Source organism: Cephus cinctus, unplaced genomic scaffold, assembly GCF_000341935.2.
Source record: "Cephus cinctus unplaced genomic scaffold, Ccin1 Ccin1_scaffold1310, whole genome shotgun sequence".
NCBI lineage: Eukaryota > Metazoa > Arthropoda > Insecta > Hymenoptera > Cephidae > Cephus > Cephus cinctus.
The window spans coordinates 411,280-436,601 of NW_014333737.1; the positions used below are offsets into that span (position 1 = coordinate 411,280).

Sequence of the window (25,322 nt, forward strand, 5' to 3'; positions counted from 1 at the left end):
GGGGTGTAAACAGGAATCAAATTTTGTTAAAAATACAAATTGGATATTTTAGGTTTAAGGAAATTATGGCAAAGGATTAAATAAACTATAATACGCTAAACACTATATGTATACTATGTATTATAATAAATACAAACACTGATATCATTCCCTATATATCGATTCTAGTTAATCGAGGAGGCTGTAGTTTTTTCAATGAGGTTGAAAAAAAATTTTGCCAAAAAGTGCAAACTTTACATGCATGGTATCTTTGTTGTATTTTTTAATACCGATTAAAGTCAAAGTATCAAATCTTCGTTAGCTCGTGATAAGCCGCGTTTAGTGAGAAAACTTACGTGTGACGTAACACGCTCGATTGTTGAGAACAAAAATATTGGTAACATTAACACGCTACACTCTGCTATGCCGCATGCCGGGGGTCTTCGTTTATAGACATATATGTATATACGTGACACAATAAAACCTCACAAACAGTACCGCAAACCAACTGAAAATCAATACGAGAAAACTTACAGGACCTACGTAGGCAGAAACGTCTAGTTATGTATATATATATATATATATATATATATATATATATAGATATATATATATATATTTGTTGTATATATATGTATATACGCATATAGCTTCTAACTACAGCAGTCCAATCACACCAGATCAAGTGGTGGTACTTACTAACACTTTCAGAGGCTTAATCCTGAACAACTAGAGTTTGGAAAACAGAAAGGAAGATATAATTATTAATTCATCAAATTCGACAATTAAAAATTCTGGCATATCATTAAATACCTAGGATTGTGTTTCCGAGATGCACGGTGCATGTCTGACGCATGCACTACTGACATTATCAATATGGTGATTAATTAAATTGATATAAGAGAAGGCCAAGTCTATACGTATGACGATATGTAATTTTTATTATTGTCAATTATTTTATGTCAATGTATCTTTCCTCTTTTTTCTATTAATCTTTTATTCAACATCGTGAAAACGAATCGCAGATCCGTCGAGTCGCTTTCAATGGCTGAGATAAAAATTCTTTATTTCTTGTTCTGGATCGAAGCAGACGGATAATCAAGGATGCATTCTTTTGTTACCTATCAACTTCTATGGGATCCCTCCCCCCATTTCACCCTCTCTCTCTTATTTGCACTTTTTCAAAATTAACTTTCTCCTTTACTCTGACCATTTCTCACCTTCACCGTCTCTCTCTTCAAAACTTACGGATTTACGCCCGCAGCAAATCTTTCATACATCCGGAAAAGAGGGAAGGACTTTTGATACGCGATAAACGATCCAAGCTTAACGTAACAGTCTCGTTAACGATCGAGGACTCTGTGTGTACCGGTTCTCTCGTGCCCACGGGAAGTCTCGTTCCAAGATTTACGAGTATTCCAATGGTTCCTTTTCCCGACTAGAGTTTAAGAGGTTAGGAATATATCTCTGCTTTTATCACACGGGCAAAAGATCTTAGGATCGTTTACAACTAATCCTGGACGTGACTCGGGATTCTCGGTTCGCTGCGCGAAAAAGGAAAAGAAAAAAAAAATAATGGAGGAGTGATCGACGAATCCGATTTCTTTTTTTTTTACAACACTGAATGGAGTTCACAGAAGGGTCGGTTTTTCACGATAAGAATAGTGCACTGGGACGATGAGATCTACTGTTGCGGAATACGATGACGGGGATAAAGACATTTGCCACACGGTGATACGTGTGGCTGATACGTTATCGACAACTTGTCTGGTGGATTGACTGCTGCTGCAACATCCTGTTGAATCCCATTTTCCAGGTAAGATACACCCATCTCCGTGGGAAAAAAGATTGACCTTTTTTTTTTCAATACAAGACTTTTTGTAATTATCGTTGCTACTCCCACTTGAATTAATACATTTCTCGTGCGATTTCACACGCGTCATTATGTTGCAGAGACTCATTGTCAGTAACGATGATTTAACAATAAACAAAGACATTACCTAAATAATCCACGCATACTGTAACAATACGTGTGAGGGAGACATAAAGGAAATTTGAATTTGGTTTTCATTGGGAAGCAGCCTTGTTGACGTGTTGACTCTTAATTCTCGACGTGACAGCGGTTACGTATTCCAAGTGCCTCTTTTTGTATATACAATTGAATTCCCACTTCCCAATAATACTGAGAGTAGTAATCAATGTGAATGATGATAAATCAAAAATAAAAGCAATTTATGTAATTGGAAATAATAGTCTAGTTTTATAAGAAACTTTCAACGTCTTCGGGACTCTGTCGATTTTTCATCTTGTAATTGTTACACAGAAATGGGCATTGTGGATTCGCGATATAGTCAGACGCATGTGATCGTGAAAGACAAGAGTGATAGACAAAAGACAATATGTACGGAGAATGTAGATACGTGGACACGTAATACGGTATCAGTCTATTCTAGTGCTACGACACAGAGAAAGGTCACGTATAGGCGCCGTGCTCCGACGTGGTTCCTGCAGTTCATGCTTTATTATGTCTTCATACAATGCGCTCTCAGTAATGTTGCTTGTACAGGCAAAGGTAACAAGAAAGCAATATATATATATATATTGACTTTAAAAATCGAAATACAATTATTAACGAGCTTATCGATAATGAAGAGTTACGTATGTCGTCTCCATATATCTTTTTATGTTACATAAGTTACACATCCTTATAATTCGATTGAATCGTCTCAATTGTTTGATCGATGAAAGGAAGCGTGATAATATTCAAATGATTACATAGTCCTGTTACAACTTTCAATTTTTATATGTCTCGTTACTCGCCCGTCTACACTTTTTTGTACTGTAGTTTCGACGTGGCTCAAAATCTTAGGCTTGATAAGCTTTTTTTTACATTGATGCTTTTTTTTAACTTAGGCGAAAGCTCCATTATGCTTTTAGGCTTTTTTTTTATACATTAATATTATTATTACTGATACAGTCATTTTCGATCTTATTTTCATCTCGTTGACACTTGGTGTTTCTTAAGTTTTTTTTTTTTTTTTTTTTTTTTTCATACAAGCATCGATAACGCACTTTTCTATGCTTTTAGGCTTTTTTTTTATACATTAATATTATTATTACTGATACAGTCATTTTCGATCTTATTTTCATCTCGTTGACACTTGGTGTTTCTTAATTTTTTTTTTTTTTTTTTTTTTTATTCATACAAGCATCGATAACGCACTTTTCTTCGTGATTTCGATGTGCTGCGTGACTTTCAGACTTTAAGTATAGGCGTTTTCTCACTGGTGCTGTTGTACATGTTATAATTGCAAATTATGAGAGGTACTCATTACTGTAGGGTGTCTAGATATTCGCTGTGTGACAAGTAAGCAAGCAATATATGCCAATGGGAATAATTAACGAATTTGTATGAATTTAATGTAAACCGCGATTAACAATTATTTACAAAATTTTGAGACGGCAGGACCCTTTGTATAATTAATGTCAAGCCTGTTCGAAGGGAAACTCAAAAATATTAAACAACACTTTAATTAAGTTGTAGTAAGCTAAAAGTATGACTAGATTTTTTCTAATTTCGTCATTTCTCCTTCAATCGTTAAATTTAATCCTTCATCAAAATTTTCATTACACACTATCTGTCGGATTTGAAAAGTGGTCAAGGAAGCATTACCACTGTTCGATAATCATCAATTGACATTAATTTTAAAGCTCAAGAAGAAAAGCTGGAAAGCTTTCAACAGTCATTAACTTATCTCCATATCGATTCGAGCATCCCTTGTAAATTACCCTCAACTGCATGTTTTCAATGAATGTTAGTTTCTGAACAATATTTTTCAGAATAACAAAAAAAAAATCACAATAATTAATAAAGCAGCCAATTACCTTCGCTTCGTTATGGCCAACAATGAAGCACGTACATTTACACCGGAATATGTTCTGTAATTTTTTTTACCGGATACACGAGAAGCAGCAATATCAAAGTGACTGTACTGATTATAATATGGGGCCTACACGTGTAAAATAAGGATACGCAAAATTATGATGAAAAAAGCCACTTTTGCAATGATATTATATACATGTATATTCATGCAGACGAGGGTAAAGACAAGGTGTAACAAAAGCTTTGTTTTTAAATATAAGAGAGAAAGAGCACGCCGGTCGGTAAGTAAATTACGAAATTTACTATTAAACCTATCAACGATCAAAGAACCTTAATCTACGATACATCAAGCATGCACTTCTATATACATATATATATAATGAATATATATATAGTCTCGAAAGTGCCGACAGCCAAAGCGTTTGTTACACCGCCTGAACGAGTCGCCCCCTCTGGTACAGACTAATTGTCGTCGAAATATATTTTTCAAAATATTACGTGGCTACGTATTCAATAGCAAAATCCCGATATATTAATATACTCTGGATATATTATAATGATGATAATAATTATCGAATTCACAAAACGTAAAGAGACAGTCAACGAGCAAGATACGTGCGTTAATATACGTAATATGTATATTTATATTATATATATATATTCCTAGAAAGAAAAAAATGTTGTACCATGCGTTCTTCGTAGATTATTTGATCGAAGCAACATACAGGTTTCATTTTATGGGCCGATTACGATATAACGTATACGCAAATTCGGAGAGACATGTGAAGAGGGAAGTGCTTGGAGTAGAAAATAGGAATTGATTGGTATTGTCGTGGGGTGAGTTGTTGAAAAGAAAAAGATAGAAAGAAAAGAAAATGATAATACGTGTCCTTGATACTCGGCTGACTTGCCTAGTAAGATAATTAAATTACAAATGGAAATAGGCAAAGAACGTATATTGACAGAAAAATAATGGAAGAGTTATGATACAGATTTATGAATGAGTGAAGAGTAACTGTTTGGTTGTTTGGTAACAGACGCGAAAACCATTTCCAATAGTTTGAATTATTATTATTAATTAACGGGAATGAGTTTCCGCTCTTAACCCAATTCCATCATCCAATAATTTTTGATCTACTTATTGTTTAATGCGCTTCGGAGCTGATGGGATACCGGTGAAGTTGGTGGATTCATTATCAAGTGATATGAATGAAGGATACGTTAATTATAGGATATCAGCAAAAGCCGAGAATTACTGTAACCTCAGTTCAGTGTCCGCCCTTGATCTGTTTTTCAATTCTCTATTATTCAATTTCAGGGTGCATCGCAATTTCGTTTCTTATCAACGAGAAATTTATTAGCACGAAAAAAATTACCAGATCGGTTTGTAGCTCAAAAATTTGACATTAATACTCAAATTCGGATTTCGAGAGTAGAGAATGAGTCTCCTAATGCATACTTTCTTGGCCATTTTTCTATTTAATTATCTTGACTAATTATCAATCTGATATCTAAAACACAGAACAGTTGCATAGGCTATCATTTGATTTAGGCATATAGTATAATACCAATGGTAAGTGAGCCTTCTAAATATAGGAATAAATTAGTAGGCGAGAAATTGACTAGATTGTATCGTTTGCATAATCTACATTAAAATCACTCTCGTAATATCAACAATCAGCTTAAACTCTTTAAACGTATATAAGAACAGTTCACAAAGATCCAGACGCATAGTCCAGCACCAAATAAATATTACTTACAGTATATCATATAAGGAGTCTAATTTTGCAGTATCCTAGAAAATATAAATTTCAGGTAAATATACTACTTTCAATAACAAGACCATACAGTGATGGTTCAAGCTCTAAAAATAATATCACCCTACCTCCTCCTTTCAGCTACCGGACAACATTAATTAAAATTTGTCTGTAACTGTAAACGTGAACGTCATGTAATATCAGCTATATCAAAACACGTATAAGCTTTCTCTACCGTAAGCAATTCCAAAGGATGCAGTTCTTTATGAGAACTGTTAAGCTCTGTAAGCAAGATAGATTTTCGAGAAATAAAAAGAGGCCAGGATTCCTGATAGACCCTGAACGTATCTTGCTCATACGTACCGTTTGCCTGCAGCTCGTGGGACGTGAAAGTTCAGATGAGGAAACTACCTAACAGTCTATCAATTTGAAACTACGTGCAAGCTAACAAGAAACTAATCGTGTCTGATCCATCTTAAGATTTGCGGGACCGGAGGGCGGACAGCGGATTGAGGCGGCGCTTTGGCGTACTTTCAGTGGATGAGGAAACGGTTTTTGGTTTGGAGGTCTTTGGTGTCTTGGAAGTGTTGGCTTTGCCCTGGCTTCCGGAAGCGGTTTTCAGTGATTTGGAGTTATTCGTGATGGTGGTGGTGGTGGTGGCTGAGCTAGAACTGGTGGTTTTCGTAGAGGAATGGTTTTGGGACTGGGGTTGGATTTCGGGGCTTACTTGTACCTCGCAGGGGGGTGGCGCACTCCTGTACGACGGCACAATTTTGAATGTCACGGATCCTCGAGCCTCCCGCTGAAACAAAAAAAATAATATAATTTTATATATTTAATACAATCGTTCTATCTAAAGTATATTATTAAAAGTGTCTCGAACGTGGTGGTACTCAATTTTTGTTTAAATTGATACTCCTCCACGCAAACTGCGGTGTTAAAGCGAATGAACTGTGTCTAATAGACTATTACTTTAATAACCCTCGTTAAGGCGACGTGAAACATTTTTATAGGAAATACCATAACCCATATCGATACTTTTACACGCCTTAGATATAGTATATATTTACGAAGAGTATCGATACGTCCTTTTATTACTTTGCAAAATTTATTCGTAAAATTACCAATCTCATAGTCAGATAGGTAAAGGTCTCAATGGCGAACGCAATTTCCATAAGGTCTGGATTACGATTAGAATTCGATTTCGTCCGAGTGCTTTTAACGTTAAAAGTTCAACAGAGCTATTCGCCATGTACCATTAACGCAGGGCGACAGCATTCTGGTCTGTCGATTCATTAAGTTTCTCATCCCTCGACATCACATATTATCTCGGCGAGGATGGGCTTATCGATTTTCAATGATCTTCAGTTTCGGTAGGGCGACGACGCATCGTTTAGAAATTCACTTTGAAGTTATTCTCCTCTTCGGTATTGTATTCACGTAAAGTATACAGGCTCTATAGAATGGATTCCGATAACAACGTTCTGATACACTCTAGAAATATATTCTAGGGTCCCTAGGAAGCATAAATGTGAACCTTGTTATCCAATGAGAAAGATAAGCACTGTTTATTTCATCGATCAAGTCTGCTTCATCCAAGAAATTGCTGACTAAGCTCGGGGAACAAACGGATCATGTAATTCAAAGGTGGCGTCGACGTCGGCGTCGGCGTCGTTGGCGAATTGTACGATATTCGATATCGTGCATGACACATTGTCTTGTCAAATCCTTTACAGTTTAATATATTAAACCCCGTCGATTCTTGTTATCGAGAAAGCGTAGGACACAGTAAAAGCACAGGATAACTCGAAATACGATAAAAATAAAATGTACGAAAAGGAAATTGAATTTCTGTTACGGTTGCATGAAAATTATTCGATACGATCATGCGAAGCGTTTGGTGTAAACTATATTTCTATAACTGTTCAATTTTTGTTCAGACCACCAAAGGATATATTTTATTTTAAAAAAATAATCTACTTCCGTCCTCAGGACATTACTTTTTTCTATTGACAATGTTTTTTTTTTATTATCAGAAATAAATGTCAATTCAAATTCGAGATATTTTTATTCATTCGAATCATACAGCAATAATAATGTCTCTTCATGGATAGTTTAACGTACACTTTCCGCCAGATTGGATATATCTTGTATCTATATCCACGAAAAAATTTTCTCAAACTCGCAGCGTGCAGTCGACCCAATATTAAATGTAAATATTAAATATAAAAAAATAGGCCGAGTGGTTCAAAGCAGTATTGTTAAGGGAATCGAAAAGTTTTCTCAATTGAGTTCGGCGTAGCCTAATATTTATCTTTCCGCTTCTACATGCTCCGTTCGCTTCGATGCAAAATGCCAATAGCAAGGGCCGCTAAGCGTAGATAAACGCGGTCTTAAACTTAACTTAAAGTAATTCAATTACGTTTGCAGCAGAACGTCGAAATAACAAAGATAATTGAATGCAGTTACTCACAAGTATCTTTTGTAAGGCGTTGACCGACTGATTGGCAACCGGTACTCCATTGATTTCTCGAATCTCATCGCCAACGTGAAGCGTCGCTTGTCTGTGAATCATTCCGCCGTGCATGATTCGCGCCACGACGCATTTCCCATCTTCGTTCATCTTAAGCGTGATTCCCTGCGAAAAGCAATGCAATATCATTCAAGACTGTTTTCAATTCATCGTTTTGGCGACAGTATGAGAAAACGCCCGGATAAACAATACTGTATACATGTATGACTATATTAAAATTTTTATGAAAATAAAAAGAGAATTTTCAATGGCGTCTTCACCTTTGAGATTCCTAAGGACCTCTTCAGTGATATGACTATTATATAGTCCTCTCTCTCTCTCTCTCTCTCTCTCTCTCTCTCTCTCTCTCTCTCTCTCTCTCTTTCCCTTGAAAGTTAGACCCTTTCAGTATAACAAAGGCGCATTATACCAAGAGTGGCGCATCCTTAAGCTTGAGATGATTGCCTGAAGTGGCAACGCACCAGGAGATTCGACCAAGAGATTTCCTAACGTTTCACTTGGCTTAGCCAACAGTTATGATACCTCAAGACTCATCCTCATCGAACATTTTACAAAGCTTACCATAGGCTCATCCGTATTCTTCTGGAACTGCACCAATCTGACTCGCGTTACGTTTTCCAAGTCTAGGTCACCGTTTTGTCCCTCCAGGTCGTCGCCCCCGTTCAGATAGGGAAGCAGGGGCGGCGGTGTTACCCTTATTGCCTCCTCCCCATACACCTCGTGGCCGGCCACGTCGTGCGCTTGTAACAGTGCCTGCAACAGGGCATGAAACAAAATTGCGATTTAAATATTCAATAGCGGAACTATAAGCTACCAATGGCTGCGCTGGACAGCTACTCGTGGGATCACGGATACCACTATAGAGTGGTGGTCCAGAATTTGTTACGCTTCTCTTGCGTTATTTGCAATTTCTATACAGATACGCCCCTGCATCGTCCACCAAGGATATTCTTGTCGATGCTGAACATTGTTATTGTTATTATTTCAGAAATTTTGTATTCTTCATGAATTATGCTGTTTTTTTTTTGGTCAATGCGAAATTAAAAAAAAAACAATTTCCTATGCGCACGTGAATGCAAGTCAATACTGCCTGATGCAACCTATTCATTTCATTCATCCCATCGTGGTTGTTTTATTGACACTATGATTTATCGAAATTGCATATGTTCCATCCAGTTTATTTGGACCATTCAGTTTCGTGTGTACTCTACTGTACGTAACTAAAATACAAATGTTTGGCAAGCGACCATTTGGAAGTTACCAGCATGGTGTGAACTATGTACCCGGTGTATATTTGAAAATTCATTCTGTACCCTGTTTCGGATAATCAGATAAGGTCTTTGAGGTCTAGTATAAATTTCTCTTAGGAAAGATATAGCAAAGACTTGTAATTAAACTATAGTCAATACAATCACCGTGTATTACAAAGCTTTGATCACTGTCGTAAATTACAATTTTCTTATTTACTCAATCATTACCAAACGTATGTCCTATGCAAGCATTGCACCGTGAGATTTGCAAAGAGCAAATAGAACTCTTGCGAAACTTCCTAGTGGCAAACGTATTCCTGGACTTCCCGGACGAGCGTGTAAAATCCTTGGACAAATGTACAGAGAGGAAAGTTCTTGCGGTCAAGAGGTTTGGTCCTCGAAACAAGTTGGCGCAGCTGCGGAGGCTGGGAGCGCAAGCCGGAAGGATTGCGCCGCAGCAGGTCGAGGTTAAAGAGTTAGGACACACAGTGAGCTTGGGTCTGACAAGGAACCATATACAAGGTGGCTGAAAAGCAATCGTCCAAAACGAAGGACAGTTTATTTTATATCTATTAGAAAATTGGAATTGTGGATGCTCCATAATGAAGGAGACAAGCCGCGACACCGCGAAAGCATAGCATGTCGTGAAAATGGGTTGGCTGCGAAATTCCGGATAATTTGTTGGAGGGGTGCCAGGATCTAAAGGGTATCGGAAAGCCTGGGAATTTCGCAAATAGGCAGGCCGGCAGACAACCCGACCGACCGACGTGCACCAAAGCGCACGAGGATCGTCCGATGAGTAATACCTATACGTATATAAGGGTAGGTAAATAGATATATATATATATATATAAGTGTGTATGTACATATGTATATATATAAAGCCAGGGGCGACTTATTTGAAACCCGGCCAAACTCGTCACCTGCACCTCGTTGATAGCCACTTCCAATTCCCGTGATGTTCACTGCAGGCCATCGACGTCTAATCTACGTGTAAATGTCTCCGGGGTAGAACAATAATGCCCACGGGTAAAATACCGAAAAAAGGATACACCCGTTATATCGTAAATCTTTATGTGCCTGTTATATTATTTACTGCGCGAGTAAGTCCAGTCGGTATGGATGACATCTACTTTACTTGGTACAGAAGATACAGGATCATTCGTATAAGATGACGCGACGCGGTGCTCCACAAGTTCGCCAACTTTGCAAAATATAATACGCCCGGCGGTGGTAAGCTCGAGACTCGGTGTCGTTAATTACGTTGGTTCATTACCCAGTCATTAATTAAAACATCGCGCCCCTGCAAGCCCACGTCCATTAAGTGTTTTTCTAGAAGAATTCACCGTGAGCCAAAAGGAACAATGGCTAGAGAGTTTTAGCTCCCCGAGCTGGGTGAACCTTTTCCCTGTTTACAGTAAAAAAAGAGAGTCCATCCCCTGTTCGTTATCGTGGATAAATATTATATCGTGATTACGTCATTTTTGACATTTCCACTGTCAAGAATACAATGCATCCCGATCTAAAGTAAATTCGGACTGATGACCCGGTCAACGTATCGGTGGGTCCATCGACAATACGGCCGGATCTATCGAATGATAACCCTACGATGTCCAATCTCATGGAATGCTATGTAGGCTGGCGAAGTAGTACAATGCAAAATCGAGAAAAAGTTTCAAAGATTCAGTCGGTCGTATAAAAGAAGTTGATATTCCAATGGCGCCTGTTACCTCGTAAAACAGAGGGACTCCGGCAGCGTGGCTGGCAACGTCCTTGTGATGAATGGACGCAGTTTCAACGTTCGAAGATGCGCTATAGATATTCGTCAATTTATCTATTTCTCGAAATCGCAGCCACCAAAACCGAGTTTAAATCAATCGAGTTTTCTCGACTACTGAGTTATCGTGCCGCCTTCGCTCTTACTATTCGACAGTTCGACGCAACAATTTGTCAGTGCGAGATCGTGAGTACTTGCATTAACGTGGGATGTACGAGAGATTGTGTCAAAAAAGAATTTCAAATGAAACTGATCAGCATAAAAAAAATTTTTAAAATGGGAAATAAGAAAATTTTCAAAAAATTACATATCTCATAAATTTTTCGAGTCTCACTGAAATATCAGTTCGGGATAACCTTTTCTTCAAATTATATAGTACATATATTCAATTTAAGGATATTATTAATATTACTGGGGTGACAATATTGTACTGGCTAATAAAAGTGAATTATATAACGCTTAGTTGTCTCTTCTATGACACGTAACATTTTGATTTAACGATTATGCGCAGTAAATTGCTTGTACGTTAGGTAATACTACATTAGGATGAAGCATGAAACATATATATTTTTATATGAGACTTTCGAAACGATTGATATTATTATTATTACCATTTTATTGTTATGGGTAATTAATAAACATGTTGAAGCAAAGGCTAAGAAAGATAATGTTAACGATTAGTAATTATTTCCGATATAGCAACCGTTATCTTTAATAACAAGAAGAAATTATGACACAGCAATAAAAAACAATATCAATTATTTTTGGGTCGATAAGAAACCAAATAGAGGACCGTTTAATTAAAGGGTGGGCAATGACTGAATTCGTAACCTTAATAAACTTCGTTCTGCTCGTATTTGTCGAATTCACACTGACGTAACGAAATCTCGACAATTACGAAAACAAAGGCATTTATACTGTGAGAATTTGTTTATAGCCGAACAGTTAACGAATGGAAAGTAAAATAACGTTGCCCCGTGAGTAACTAATTCTCATCAGGCATTGTATTCGCTCTACATAGACCCAACAGAACCCTTTGCGTGGTTTGTCCATTTATTATATTTTTTTATCATTCAAAGCCCCCTCCAGCTTAGCAACTCACATCGAGTGAGAAAAGCTAATATAGCACAGCCGAGTAAATGCCTTGTGAAAATAACCCTAAACGCTCTCATTTAAATGAGAGAATATACATATATAAACAACGTTAAGACCAATTGCTATCAATTAAGATCGAAAGACGAATTTTTTATATTAATATCAATACTTAATTTTCAATATAAAGTATCTATAAAAGACAGCAGTATTCTATACTTTTATATAAATCTTAATTTGATAATTATTTATTACAAAAATATCTAAAAATAATGAATACAGTGATTGATAAAAAGTTTATAATCAAAGTGTGGAACAATATTGATATTGAGAAAAATCAAGTCAATCTCACGAGACACGTGGTGTCAGAGTTTTAAGAGAATAGAAAAAGGTCGATAAGAAGAGATGGATGAAGAATTTTTGTATGTAGTGATAAGAGAGTCAGATTCATACATATAAACATGTATGTGGTATGGACGAAAATAAGGCCAAAGGATTCTGGCTAGTGCAGAAAGGAAAGGATGAAGGATAATACTCTCTATTCAGTCTCCTGCAGCATCCTTCACTTCCGGCTTTCAATAACTTTATCATACAGCCCATTCAAGGCAGGCCATGCGCGAAAGTATACTATTTCCGCACTTGTGACAGCAGATCTGACAGTCTGAAGTTGAAGCACGTTTTCTCTTCATAAGTAAAATTAGAGCCGTTTATAGTATTCCTTCCTGCCGAAACACGGTTCTTCATTCCTGATGAAATTTTCAAGTCCGCCTGACTCGTAACGTATTTTATTTCAATTTTAATGCCATTGTTCAATTAGTTTTGTTAATTTAAAATATTAATATTAATCCTATATGCTTCTGTAGATATGGCATAGAAATAATTTCTCTAAGTTCAAGAGAAATAAATGCGTCATAAAAAACATTAATGTATGTCAAGTTAAAGTTATGCTTGGCAGGATTTCTCGAAAAAAAAAAATAATTAAAGGGTTAACGGCTATGGAAATGGTGGCTGCTGACCGTAAATTTTCATGTGAAGTTTATAATTTTTACTAGTACCTGTACTTTCAATGCTTCGTAACAAGATCTACGTATACACAGATATACGTATTACGTTGATTACATAGAAACCTATAAACAAAAAGTATCTCTAAAGTTTTTAACAAAAATATCATAGAGAATAGTTTTCTTCAGTTTCGTTAAGCACTTTTCGAATTTTTGATATTAAAGAAATTTCGCAAAGTTTTCTTGTCACATTTTCCAACCACGTAACCACAACAACCCGTATTATTTTTAGTTAGCCAATTCTTGTATCCCTGATATAAAGAGCTTTCCAATGCTTTTTCTTACTGTAGATTCAGTCCAGTTTATACGTTGGTATGGTACTAGGATCTCGCATGTCTTTCGTTCTTACAATCTGCTACTATTGATCACTGGGCAATTGTATCATTAAGACGTATAGTCGATATTGAAGTGAACGCAGACGGTCATAGATCGAGCGGATTTCGTGACCCGTTAAAACTTCTAACGATATATCATTGCCGGCATCAATCAAATCAGGCAGTTGTGTATATAGTCGACAGCTTATATTGCAAAACTTGATAAAATTCACGAATAAGTGAATATGAAATAATATGAAATTTCTTCATTTTCACCAACGAAGTTAATATCGATATTTATTTTGAAAAAGAATAATTTTTTTTTATTAAAGAATATCGATAATAAAACATGTATCGACCACATTGGTCTTGTTGAAAGATCCGTCATGCGGCGTTACGTGAAATTGCAAATGCCAATAATTTGATAATTACGGAGGACCGTTAGGGTTAAATATAATGAATTTCAATATTGAAATTTAATATCATACAACTAATGGCTACGAATGGTATAATGCCAGTACAAACGTACCATGAATGGTTGTAACGCCAACTAATGAATATGGAACATCGATACAATCACAATTGTTTAATTAAAAAAATATATATGGCTGTTATACGAGTGCAGCTCCTTTAATGAACTATTGTTCGGAGTGGAAAGAAAAGACTTATAGTTTTATCAAAGTTGGCAATAATTTTTTTGCACGAGATCGAGACGACTCGAGCAATTACGAAAAAGTTATCATACTTTATGGGTGAAACAAAAGTTTACAACTCTCGTTCAGGTAACGAATGAGCTACCTAACATAGTCTACTGGTAATGAGTCTCTGTATGCCATTGTCCGTTTAGAGAATGGTGCAAGAGAAACAAGAAGCAAAGTTAATGAGAATGACAACAAAGTGAATAGTTGCGTGAAATAAACTATAATTGTAAGCAGCCAACTAATTTATTTCTTTCGTCAAAAGCATAAATATTCATTTTAATAGGTAAAAGTCCCAGAGATTCACAAGCGTTAATTCGGTTCACCGTAGAATCCAGTCCACTTACAATTTCCTGTGATTTGTCATCATGCAGCTAATCGCAGTAAGGAAATACCATTGTAATTGACCAGCAACCTGATACGAGCGTTATCTATACACGAATTTCCGGGTGGTGATATCGTGACGGAAATTATACAAATTATGGAAACCGGGTGAATCGGGTAGCGGCAGCTTGAGAGATGCGAAAATTATAAGGGACGTCATGACGGCACTCGGGCGGGTTCACTTAATGGGCAGCAATTACGTGACGCTGAGAAGTGAATGAGAAAAAGACAGGGATAGGAGAACAGAGAAAGGAAGAGAGATAGGGAAAGAGAGAAAGAGAGAGAGATGGATAGAGAGACAGTCAAAAGTCGAGAAGTGCATTGTGTGCCAAAGATGCATACCTGGAATAGTACTGGGCACAGTAACTGCCCCCTGCATTAAATGCCCAAGGTGCAGACGGTCATTGTTTGAAAACTCCACTTATATATTTTCCTTCCCAAGAGACCAAATCGTCCGGCCAAACAACCCCTGCTTTTCTTTTTATTTTTCTTTTTTCCTTTTGCACTTATCCCCCACAAGCGTATCTCACAAGTGTTTTTTTCTCCCCACTTGAAGCAACCAGCCATTGTTAGCTCAAAGCCACGCAAAGTGTGGAAAATACTTTCTGAAGTGTCCAATAAAATCGAGGGATTTATTCGAGGAGAGTACGTAAAATTCTTGGGAATACTGAAATTGGTCTAATTTAATCTGGCATAGCATTAGTATAATTTGGATTAGACGGGACAGTGTAGTGATTGTAGGAATCGTTTAAATTCAAGGCTTATCCCTGTCGGATTTAATTAATTTCGTGTTAAACAGTCGAGATTAGGGAAAATTGCAAAAATTCGTGTTTCATTCTACAGTGTGTAGAGAATAGTAAAAAAATTGCAACTCTTTACATCTAGTTTTCATGAAACTACATCCGTTTCCTTTCGTGCACTCGCGTTTCAGTACCGACCGAGTGGGTCATCCGTTGAATAAAAAAACAGAGTGGAAAAGATAACAAAAAGTGTACGCAGCACGTAGTATACGGGGAGTTGCGATTTTTGAGATTTATGTATGTCGATTTTTCTCTGGTGTACCGTAGCGTCAGACCGCAAATCTATGCAAGGTTGGAAACCGAATTGAATTAGGTAAGCAAATTCGGGAAAAAGAAAATGCCGCTCGCATTGTAAAGAGTCACGTTAATTCATGGGTCGGGTGATATTTCACTAGAGAAACCAATTTTACGTGACGTTCATTGGAAGTGAAAAAAATTTCTTTTTAATTAGTGAACAAGTAATGAGTTAAAAGACATTATTATTGGTATCCGAAAAAAATAATTTATACACGCATAACTGGCATCTAACTCCGTGAATTCTTGTTTTATGTGAAATATTTTTCGTTCGCGACTACCGCGACGATGGGACCTATTTAGAAAAGTAAACTTTTACAATTTCCCCATATTTGTTCGACCGATTTGAATAAATGTAAATAAAGTAGGAATGAGATATCTTGCTTTAGTCCCATCGCACGCTAAGCTCCGTTCCGGAGTTTTTATTCTTTCCTGAATTCGATATCGTTGAAAAGCTCTTATCTTTTCTTTTTGTAATTTCCACACCTCCACTTTTTCCCGTTACAGTCATCTTATTTTTAGTCTCGTAAAAAGTTCAACAATTGGATGAAAAACAAAAAGCATATTTGACTAAGGGTACTTGAGTTTCTCATTTGAAACCACTCTTGTTAGTTCCAAAATAAAATCGATTAATTTAAAATAAATTTGATTCATGTGGAACAATCGGTATTGATTTAGAAAGATTTGAAATTAACAAAATATTCTTGATCATGTCCTATTCTACAATGTGCAAAATTCGATCATCTACAATTTCATACAAGCAATTGGAGGTTAGAAACTATTGTCAAAACCTGATATTTGGATTAATGATATGTTGATACATTCAAGTAATTATAGATATAGTATCATATTAGGAAAAAGGAACATATAACAAAGGACTTTTTAAGGGGATAGAGAAAAATTGATTTTTCGATAAAAAGCATTTATCCGTAATATGTCGTGAACCACCGGTAGGTTATTGAAAGTATCTTATGTAACCTAAGTCTTATCTTAAAATGATATTTTCTTCGTCTCAGATTTCAAGCATGTCAACCAGTAACGAGGTTCGCTGTGAACCGAATTTCTAAAAATTTCTATGGTCTGAATATAAAACTTGCAAAGAAAAATAAATGTACATTATTCTCTTTCACTTGTTATTCCTTTCTTTGGCATATTTCATTCTTCCTGAAACGGGTAGCAAAGAACGTTTTCTTGAATTAAAAAAAAAGGCGACAAGTGGGAAAATGAAGAACGTGCTTTATATAATAGTCGCGTGCGTTTCAACGTCTTTAGGTATAGTGCTACTGTTCTCTCTGAGCATCCCAGAAGCAAAAATTAAAAACGTCACCCTTCGTTGCATCCAGTCGAGTAAGCACCCCACGTGAGAAATCATCCACGCCCCATTTATCAAGTGACAGGCATAAACAATAATTGCATCGATCACCCAGAAGACACGGTCAATTAAAAAAAAAGTGATGAAACACACATAAGGTGTAAAAAAAAGCAGAACAATATACATTCAGCGCAAGGCGGGTCTGGATAAGAATTTTTAATTTTTGGTTAATTAAAAAAAATGTTACTAAGTAACAAAGCAACGAGATACATTTAATTTACAGACTAATCAAGAGCATGTCCTTCGTTCGCAACACAAAAATATCGGTAGTTTTTAATGAAAATAAAAATAGTATCCCAATTCGCCGGTAGGCGTAACGTGTAAAAGGAGTTACTGAATTAAGCAAGAGATAAGGGTAGGAACTAAATGAGTAAACCGAATCAGACTTACATAGCACAGCATGGTGTATGTATTGCGCTTCTATTAATACATGCCGATGAGTGAATACTCTATCGAGTAAAATCCCGAAGCGTAACGTTTCGGCGCATGAAAAAGAGCGTCGCACGAGGCGCGTTGTTCGGGGTCATCCCTCCACATGCAATTAGTTCCACGTGTCAATTAAAAGTCTCTCGACCACATAAGGGCGAACGTGCGCAACGCGAGATAAGTACGACGAGTACTATGACGCTAATATAGGAGCAGCAGCCGTACGATAGGATGGTTGGTCGAGCACTGACTGAGCTGCGCTCTGCTGTCGCCATGATGAAGTTTCAGGTTCCCGCCAATCCCCTACCCGCGATCGTCCTGCTTTTTTCGTTTAGATATCAAACAACCCCTCGCGCCACCCTGCAGCAAAAGAGTCCCAATTAGGAAGGATTTGGAAAACCCTCAGACACAGTGCTGCTGCAGCATTAATCACCCTTCTGCCTTTCTCTCCTTCATCCCTATTTCGCTTCCGAAGGAACTCCAAGGAACTCTCTCTGGGGGACGATAGAATCCCTTGAAAGTCTCACATAGAGAAATTGCTCAGGTAAACTTTCACTTATTTTAGATTCAATTGGAAAAGCAAGAAACGCCATTCCTTCGTGGAGTACAATTTTATATCTGGAAGATAAGTTCACCAAAGTAAATTCAAAATGCATCCCCGTTTGTTGTCAGGTGACTCGTGAAACTTTATTTACGCGCACTGACTGTCTGACCACTCATTTGCCATATCTACTTTTACTTGAACCGAGGATCCAGTTCAGGTGTCTGATCAATAGATGCCAACGTACATACGTATTCGTTTTACGATCGTTACTACCGCAGTGCTTTTGCTCTACTCTGTACAATGGAACTGGTGTCAGTGTTACCAACCTCGATTATTCCGAGCTGCAGGTAGACTTTCTCTCTCTCCCTCTCTCTTCCTCTCTCTCGACTCTCATTCTTCTCCCAGCCGCGATAAATACGAAGGCCCTCGTCACACAAAGGAAAGACGCGCCAGAGTGCTCGATGGCTTCCAATGACTAGAAATGGTAAAATTGGCCAAAGCTCAAGAGTAACTGCGACTTCCTTTCCACTCGTGAATTTAAATTTCTCTTACAGTCGAGAAAACATGAAACATTACATCCCACCTTTACGACAATGCGCGTTACGTAAGGGTCGGAACATTTTTCTTCCTCTCGTACACGCACTGTATCTCTAATTATGTACATCTATATCTCTTATGTTCGTTCATATCCTTCGCTGTATTTTCTCATTAGGACTATTTTCTTTTAAATAGAATATCTAGAGCGGATGCTCGTTTTGTGTCGCGAGGAAATTCGTTAGACAGTAACAAATATGAATATGTGTATACATATCCTATATATTTACATATTACATATGTGTATATAGGTATACCTATAACGCGTATCAGTATGACGAATTTTTATCACGTAGAAAAATGTATCTGTGCGCTATAGTAACGTCCTCGGTAAAACTCGTTAAAGAAGGGTTACATGCGTATCGGTGAACAAGCGTCGCGACCCCTGAATACTATATAAAAATGACTTTGATATAGCGTTTCTATTTCGATGTAGCCAGACGGAAATTAAGGTCTGCCCAGATATGCGTATAAAAAAATCACCTTTCATTCGTGTTACGTAAGTTAACGGGACTCGTGAATAATACTTCACTCTATAGTAGCTATGGACAATTTTTACTTGTATATATCCAACGATACTTTAACGGACAGTATATAGGGCCAGGAGCCTTGGACGATTTACGATTACTTTAAATCTACCTAAAGAGTCTAGAATGTTCGATAGATCTGTATTTAGTGCCTTTTACGGTTTTATAGACCTCCGGGAATTGCACCTATGTATCTATATCACAAGTATTATATAAAAGGTGCAAGGTTAATATTACGATATCGTATTAGGTATATGCCTATAATTTTTTCGGTCATCCAGAGATCTATGCGTAAGTTTCTCGTTAATATTTTTACATATTGAACCGTACGGTAAACACATTTCCAGACTACAGCTGTATGGGTGGTTTTACATAAATATTTAAACGTCAAAGTTAAATTTGTCGCTGAACAAGAGCATGGAATTAATCGGAAAGTACAATAGTATCTCTTTCACTGATATTTCGTAATGCTAATAAATTTTTAAGTATGAATTCCATAGAATTATGTGTGTATATGTAGGTGGTTACAATTACCATATAAATCTATGTCACAAATGTCACAAGTCTTCTGATATTTGCACAACAATTTGAGATATCTCAAGAAACTCTTATATTCATGAATGGACCATTTGTTTAATACATAGATACTATGGTCGATACACTAAGCCGCCATTGACGAAAGTTTACGCGAACGTCTATACTCGATCGTAACACAGCCTCCAATCCATTAGCGTTGACGCAAGATGTCTAGGATCACCACCGGATCAACTCAGCTGTCATCGAGTGTCAACGTTAATTCTATAGATGATTGCCAATTGGATAACGATAGTTTAGATAGAATAATTAAATTATAGAATTATTACTCAATCCTTATCACGTTATCGCATTTAATATAGTATATTGAAATATCGAATTCATATCGCATATCGATTCGATTCCAGTTGGCTTGATCGACGACGTCAGGTCGGTAAAAATGAGTTTGTTGAAAATCCACCGTTGGACGCTTTACCAGGGCTGAAATTTATTGATTTTTATTCCCCCCCTATTCGAAAGCTTCACCCGTTACCCGTCCGATGGCGTTGTTGCGCCCAGGATACTTTAACTCCTACGAGGGGACAAAATTTACCAAGAATTTTCTCCACGAGAGATATAAAAAGTGTCATATCTTATTCTCTTATCATTTATATAGATGATTCTTTTAGGCCTTTCAGATTCAAATGTTTCTTTGGAAACATGGCTTAAATTAGTTGAATTTCAGGTACGAGATTGCATCGTGTTTCTTTTTGATTCTGCAATTGAATTTTTGTATGATCACGACTTTGCGAAAAGAGGCTTTTGGGTATTTTCGATATGGTTAACATAGGTATTTTTAATACTCGGGATTCTACAGATTCAGAAATACACGGGGGTTGTACAGGGTATATATGTAACTCTAGAGTATTGAACCAGTTCTGAATGTTTGAATTAGGCAACTCTTTGCCCCAAGCAAATGTTTAAAGCTTCTTGATTAACATTTGGGATTCTTTTTTCTACCAGTAAACGGGAGCAACGTTAAATTGCTTCTCGCAATAGAGAATCGTACGAAAGCAAAATACACAGCTTGTAATTGCGTTGGGAAAAATGCGTAGGAGGTTAGACTAGCTTTTCTGCTCTTTAGACGAAGGTTGAAAGAGCACGTTGTACTTAAACTTTAACGGTAGTGGAAAGGGATTTTCTTAGCGTTTACTTCATTTTCTTTTTTATTTCTATATTGAGTCTATTCTGTGGTGTATGTGTATATATATGTATATACATATATATGTATTAAGTAATATACATACGTATGTTATATATATATATATATAAATTTGTCAAAGGGTACTTATGAGGACGCATGCCACTCACAATAGCAAGCCCATGCGTTTTTTTAAAAAAAAAACTAAAACTTGAGACATGTCGTATTAAAATTCTAACCTAACCTAACTTAACGAAATCATTTCTTAGCCCATCACAACTGCGAGTGTGTAGCATGAAAAGTTTTTCGGAAAATTCGGTGTGAGTGCCACTTTATGGTCCTGACAGTATACCTTACGTATCTAAATGCTATCAGGCCCGTCCTGACAAACACCAAGTGTCCTCAAAACTGACAATACTCAAGACAAAAAGTCCTGAAAAGTACCCTTCTCAAAAAATATTTTGTAACATTAATTCCATGTTTTGGCTCAAGAGTTTCACTTCATACTGTTTAACAACGAATACCTTTGGTCCGCGAGATGCTTTTGGCAAGTAAAGTGCTCAGAAATAAAAAACCCGAAATGCGCGATAACCTATTTTACTCGGTTCAAATTGCTTTTTTAGAATTTCCAAGAGAAATCTTCTCGAAATTCCATATAACCTGTAGGGAATATTCATTTAATATTTAGTTGGGAGGACTCTTTTTAAATAATGTCAAAAATCAAATTTACAGACATTTGACATAAATAATTTTTGAGTATAGAACCTACTTATTAAATTTTATGAGAAATTATCAGATATTGAAAAATAACGATACAAACATCATTCACGAAGTGGATGCTGGTAAAAGCTATATATTTGCAACAATCGCGTTTCCGCAGTACCGATGCATACTTGATGTTTAAACTGTTCAAATATTTGTAAACAAAAAAATCATTTCACAGTAGATTCGTGATATTCGCTAAATATTGGTAATTTACTCAACAGGTTTTACCTCATTTGCAATATTTGGGTATTTGACCATAAGTAATGATACAGTGACAGAGATTGGTTGGCTACACGTATATATACCCAAGATACTATAAAAACTGTTAAAAGATTTCTGACCGTGTGATTAATGTTAAATAATAAAAAAAATAAAAATAATATATATATATATATTGATAATAATAAATAGAAAGTGAACAGAGAAATGAGTAAGTGCATTTCTCATTGGATTGCTAATTACTTTAATCGGATCTCTCACAATTACGTCACCGTTGGGATATCGCATTTAAATATTCATTGGCAATAATGATATCTTCGATAATTAGTTTAGCATTCAACGTGCTTCGAATTTCCTGAAGATAATTTAATAAAACCGATACGCACCCGCTGAACGATGCAATTAATCAGTTGCATTTATCATGATCGATAATTATCATTTCAAAGTAGGAAGGGTTCGTAATTGATTATCACTTATCTACGAATCAGCGAATCAGACGGCTTCTACCGTAAAAATGAACGAGGTACCAATTTCTGCTCGAAACTGCCGAACTTTCGGAAAACTTCGAGTTTTTATAAATAGTTCATTTTTCTATGTCGAGCTTTCCTACGTTTTTATTGTTCTATACTATTCGCGGATTCTTTATAATCTTTATGCTATACGCCAGAGAAGGCGCGTTTCAGTTTTATTGTGATATTTTGGATTTTTTTTTACCCGCAACCAGAATACGCGCTACCTCGAAAACTGGTACTGGAAATATGAAAAAAGGAATATATATATATAATATAAAATATATAATATATATACACACGTATATATTATACAACTAGAAAAAAACACTAGACACTTCGTAACCTCGACACAATGACCCATTGAGCATTGGTACTCTGGTGGCATTTTCGCGAAGTCGTGAAAAACTCAACGTTAAGCCGTGATAAATGGAGAACCTTTCGCTGTACAGCGGAATTAAGTGGTGGCAAAGTCACGCTCTATTTTACTAAGTAAATCCGCTTGTTCATCGCGTTAAATTAAAATATGCAAAAGAGTGGTTTTAATGTGATCACTGATCAATATAAAGAGAAAAGAGAGTAAGAGTGGGGGAGGGGGGAGAGTGAGAGAGAGAGAGAAAGAGAGAGAGAGAGAGAGAGAGAGAGAGAGAGAGAGAGAGAGAGAGAGAGGAAAATCCTTAAACAAAACTTTACGAGGTCAGCGGACGAGGAGCTTAATGGCTTCATAAATTTGCCTCGCTTCCCTTACAGGTCTCAAAGCCCAAATATTCTACGTCTGGGAAATGTTTTTCAAGAAAGAGTTAGAGGTTTTCATTTAATTAAGAAATAGCTAAAAATATATATAATATATCCTACCGTAACGTAGTAAAGAAAGCTAGAAAAAAATGTAGACACGTAAAAAAAAGAAAGATAAAAACTCATGAAAGGATTTATCAGAGAGCACACAGTGTCCTTTCAGGATGAAATACTTCAAGGATTCCAAGTGGATCATCTTGATAATTCTAGCTCTCAGTATACCAGACTTCGGAAAAATCCTGGGCTTATGTACAGATCATGATCACAGTCTCTGATATGGACCGCTGAGACCATTACCTGACAATGACGGATTCCATAGGCATCTATATGTATAGAATAAGATTGCCTTACATCGGCGAGTTTTCATTGAAAAAAAAAAATGTTTTGTATGACTATCTGATGGAGAAAGATGAAGAGACAAATGGGCAAAACAGCATCTATTCTTATCTAATAAAAATATATGGTATAGTCTGTACACTGATTTCTCGGTAGATGCCTAGGACGTTATAGACTTCGAAAAGAAGGGACCTGTGGTATAGCCCTGGGAGTGACCTAAATTGTGTTTCCAACGATCCGCAATGGCGACGCGACAGGAGCAGCCAGTATGTCGAGAGGAAAGCGGTTGTCATAAGTGGAGTGGACCTTGACAGGAAAATCTGATGCTCGGAAATCTCACACCTCCGTGGCCTCGATTAACCGAAACCAACGAGGCTCGGGAGAAGAGGTCTACTTGAAGATTCTGGTACACGGTGTCTACCACTGCAATTATATTATATCCATTTAAATATCGATCCTGTCTCACTTAACTTCTTGGAAAGTTTCAACCCTGTTAGATACCCCAGTACTCCCTAGCCACGTATCTCTGGACACTCTGGGACCATTTTGAGATTTAGTGATGGTACCTCTTGAGAAATACCATTGTTATAATATATTAGAATTGGGCAGTTTAGTATATTAGTTAACTTTACAACACTATTGTGCTCCATCGCAGGGGCCGGTCGTACCTATTTAATTGTCCTGCATGCTATCAATTATTATGCTAATGTTAAACAATAGTTCATAGCATAGATTAGGTAGTATATATACATAGCTCTGACAAATGATCCTCTGCATCGTCGCTATTTGTCTCTAATCCTACGTAGCAATATCTGTACGACGTGACTGTACGAGTACAGAAAATAGAGGCATTGCTCGTGCCGATTTGCGTTTCAAGAACTGTGAAGATTTTGCATGACGGGTAAATGTGCCTCCGTTAATGTCCTCCGCGATAGTGATAACAATGCCGTCGCAGGATAAAAGTTGAAAAGTTGGGCGGAGGCCAATATGGCGAGGAGACGCTGAAATTTCCTCGTGGAAGGGACAGTTATACTTCGAGGACTTTGGATGGGTGAACGAGTGGGTTGCGCCGGCGTTTAGCTCGGGCTCGTTTGTTTCTTTTATTTAGCAAAGTTGAAAGCAAAACGTAGTAGCACCTGAATTTTCAGCCGGTTATACAGAGTGGTCTTTCACTCGAGAGGAAGCCGCTCGAGTAAAGGACCAACCGGAGAGGCACTGTAATCGAATCCAGCGGTCTGATTCGCTAAGTTTCTTATATTTCGGAATATTTCAATTTGCAAAATTTCGATGTCTCTCCTTACCATGGCTCGAGTTTAAGACGAGATAAAAGCTTTCCAGGGCTGCCACCATATTCTAACGTATCGGAAGTCCATATATATATATATATATATGTATACACACAACAGAGATAAAGGATAACGTTGGCACACAGTATATTGCAAACTTCGTAACCGCAATAAAGTATTTGGCACTTTTTTTTGTATACTAAAGAAAAGCACAAAAAGAGTCGCAAGGAATCAAAGTTGAGGTAAGAAACTTCTCGCCGGCTGGTCATTTGCACCTGAGATTTTCCCAAGCAAATGTTACAGCGTCAAAAGGCAAGCATAGCCAGTGTGGTATGAACAAAGCTTCGTTTTTGGGTATACTTGATAATTAATTACCCAACCCTCTCCCTTGACTATCCGATCCCCCCCCCCCC

At 36.9% G+C, this 25,322-nt stretch overlaps 1 protein-coding gene across 16 annotated transcripts in view; it reads right to left on the reverse strand.

The window, feature by feature from the left end:
* Positions 1 to 25,322, reverse strand: part of LOC107272883 (peripheral plasma membrane protein CASK) — a 109,855-nt gene that overhangs the window by 8,414 nt on the left and 76,119 nt on the right. For 11 of the 16 annotated variants that reach the window (XM_025090190.1, XM_025090189.1, XM_025090188.1 and 8 more), the window contains 4 exons: positions 8,714 to 8,905; positions 8,093 to 8,257; positions 6,353 to 6,421; positions 679 to 708 (listed from right to left, as the gene is read on the reverse strand). In XM_025090190.1, coding sequence (XP_024945958.1) covers positions 679 to 708; positions 6,353 to 6,421; positions 8,093 to 8,257; positions 8,714 to 8,905 — 456 coding nt within the window. Of the gene's footprint in view, positions 1 to 678; positions 709 to 6,346; positions 6,422 to 8,092; positions 8,258 to 8,713; positions 8,906 to 25,322 lie in introns of all 16 variants that reach the window. The other 5 variants (XM_025090194.1, XM_025090203.1, XM_025090201.1 and 2 more) reach the window with 2 other exon arrangements.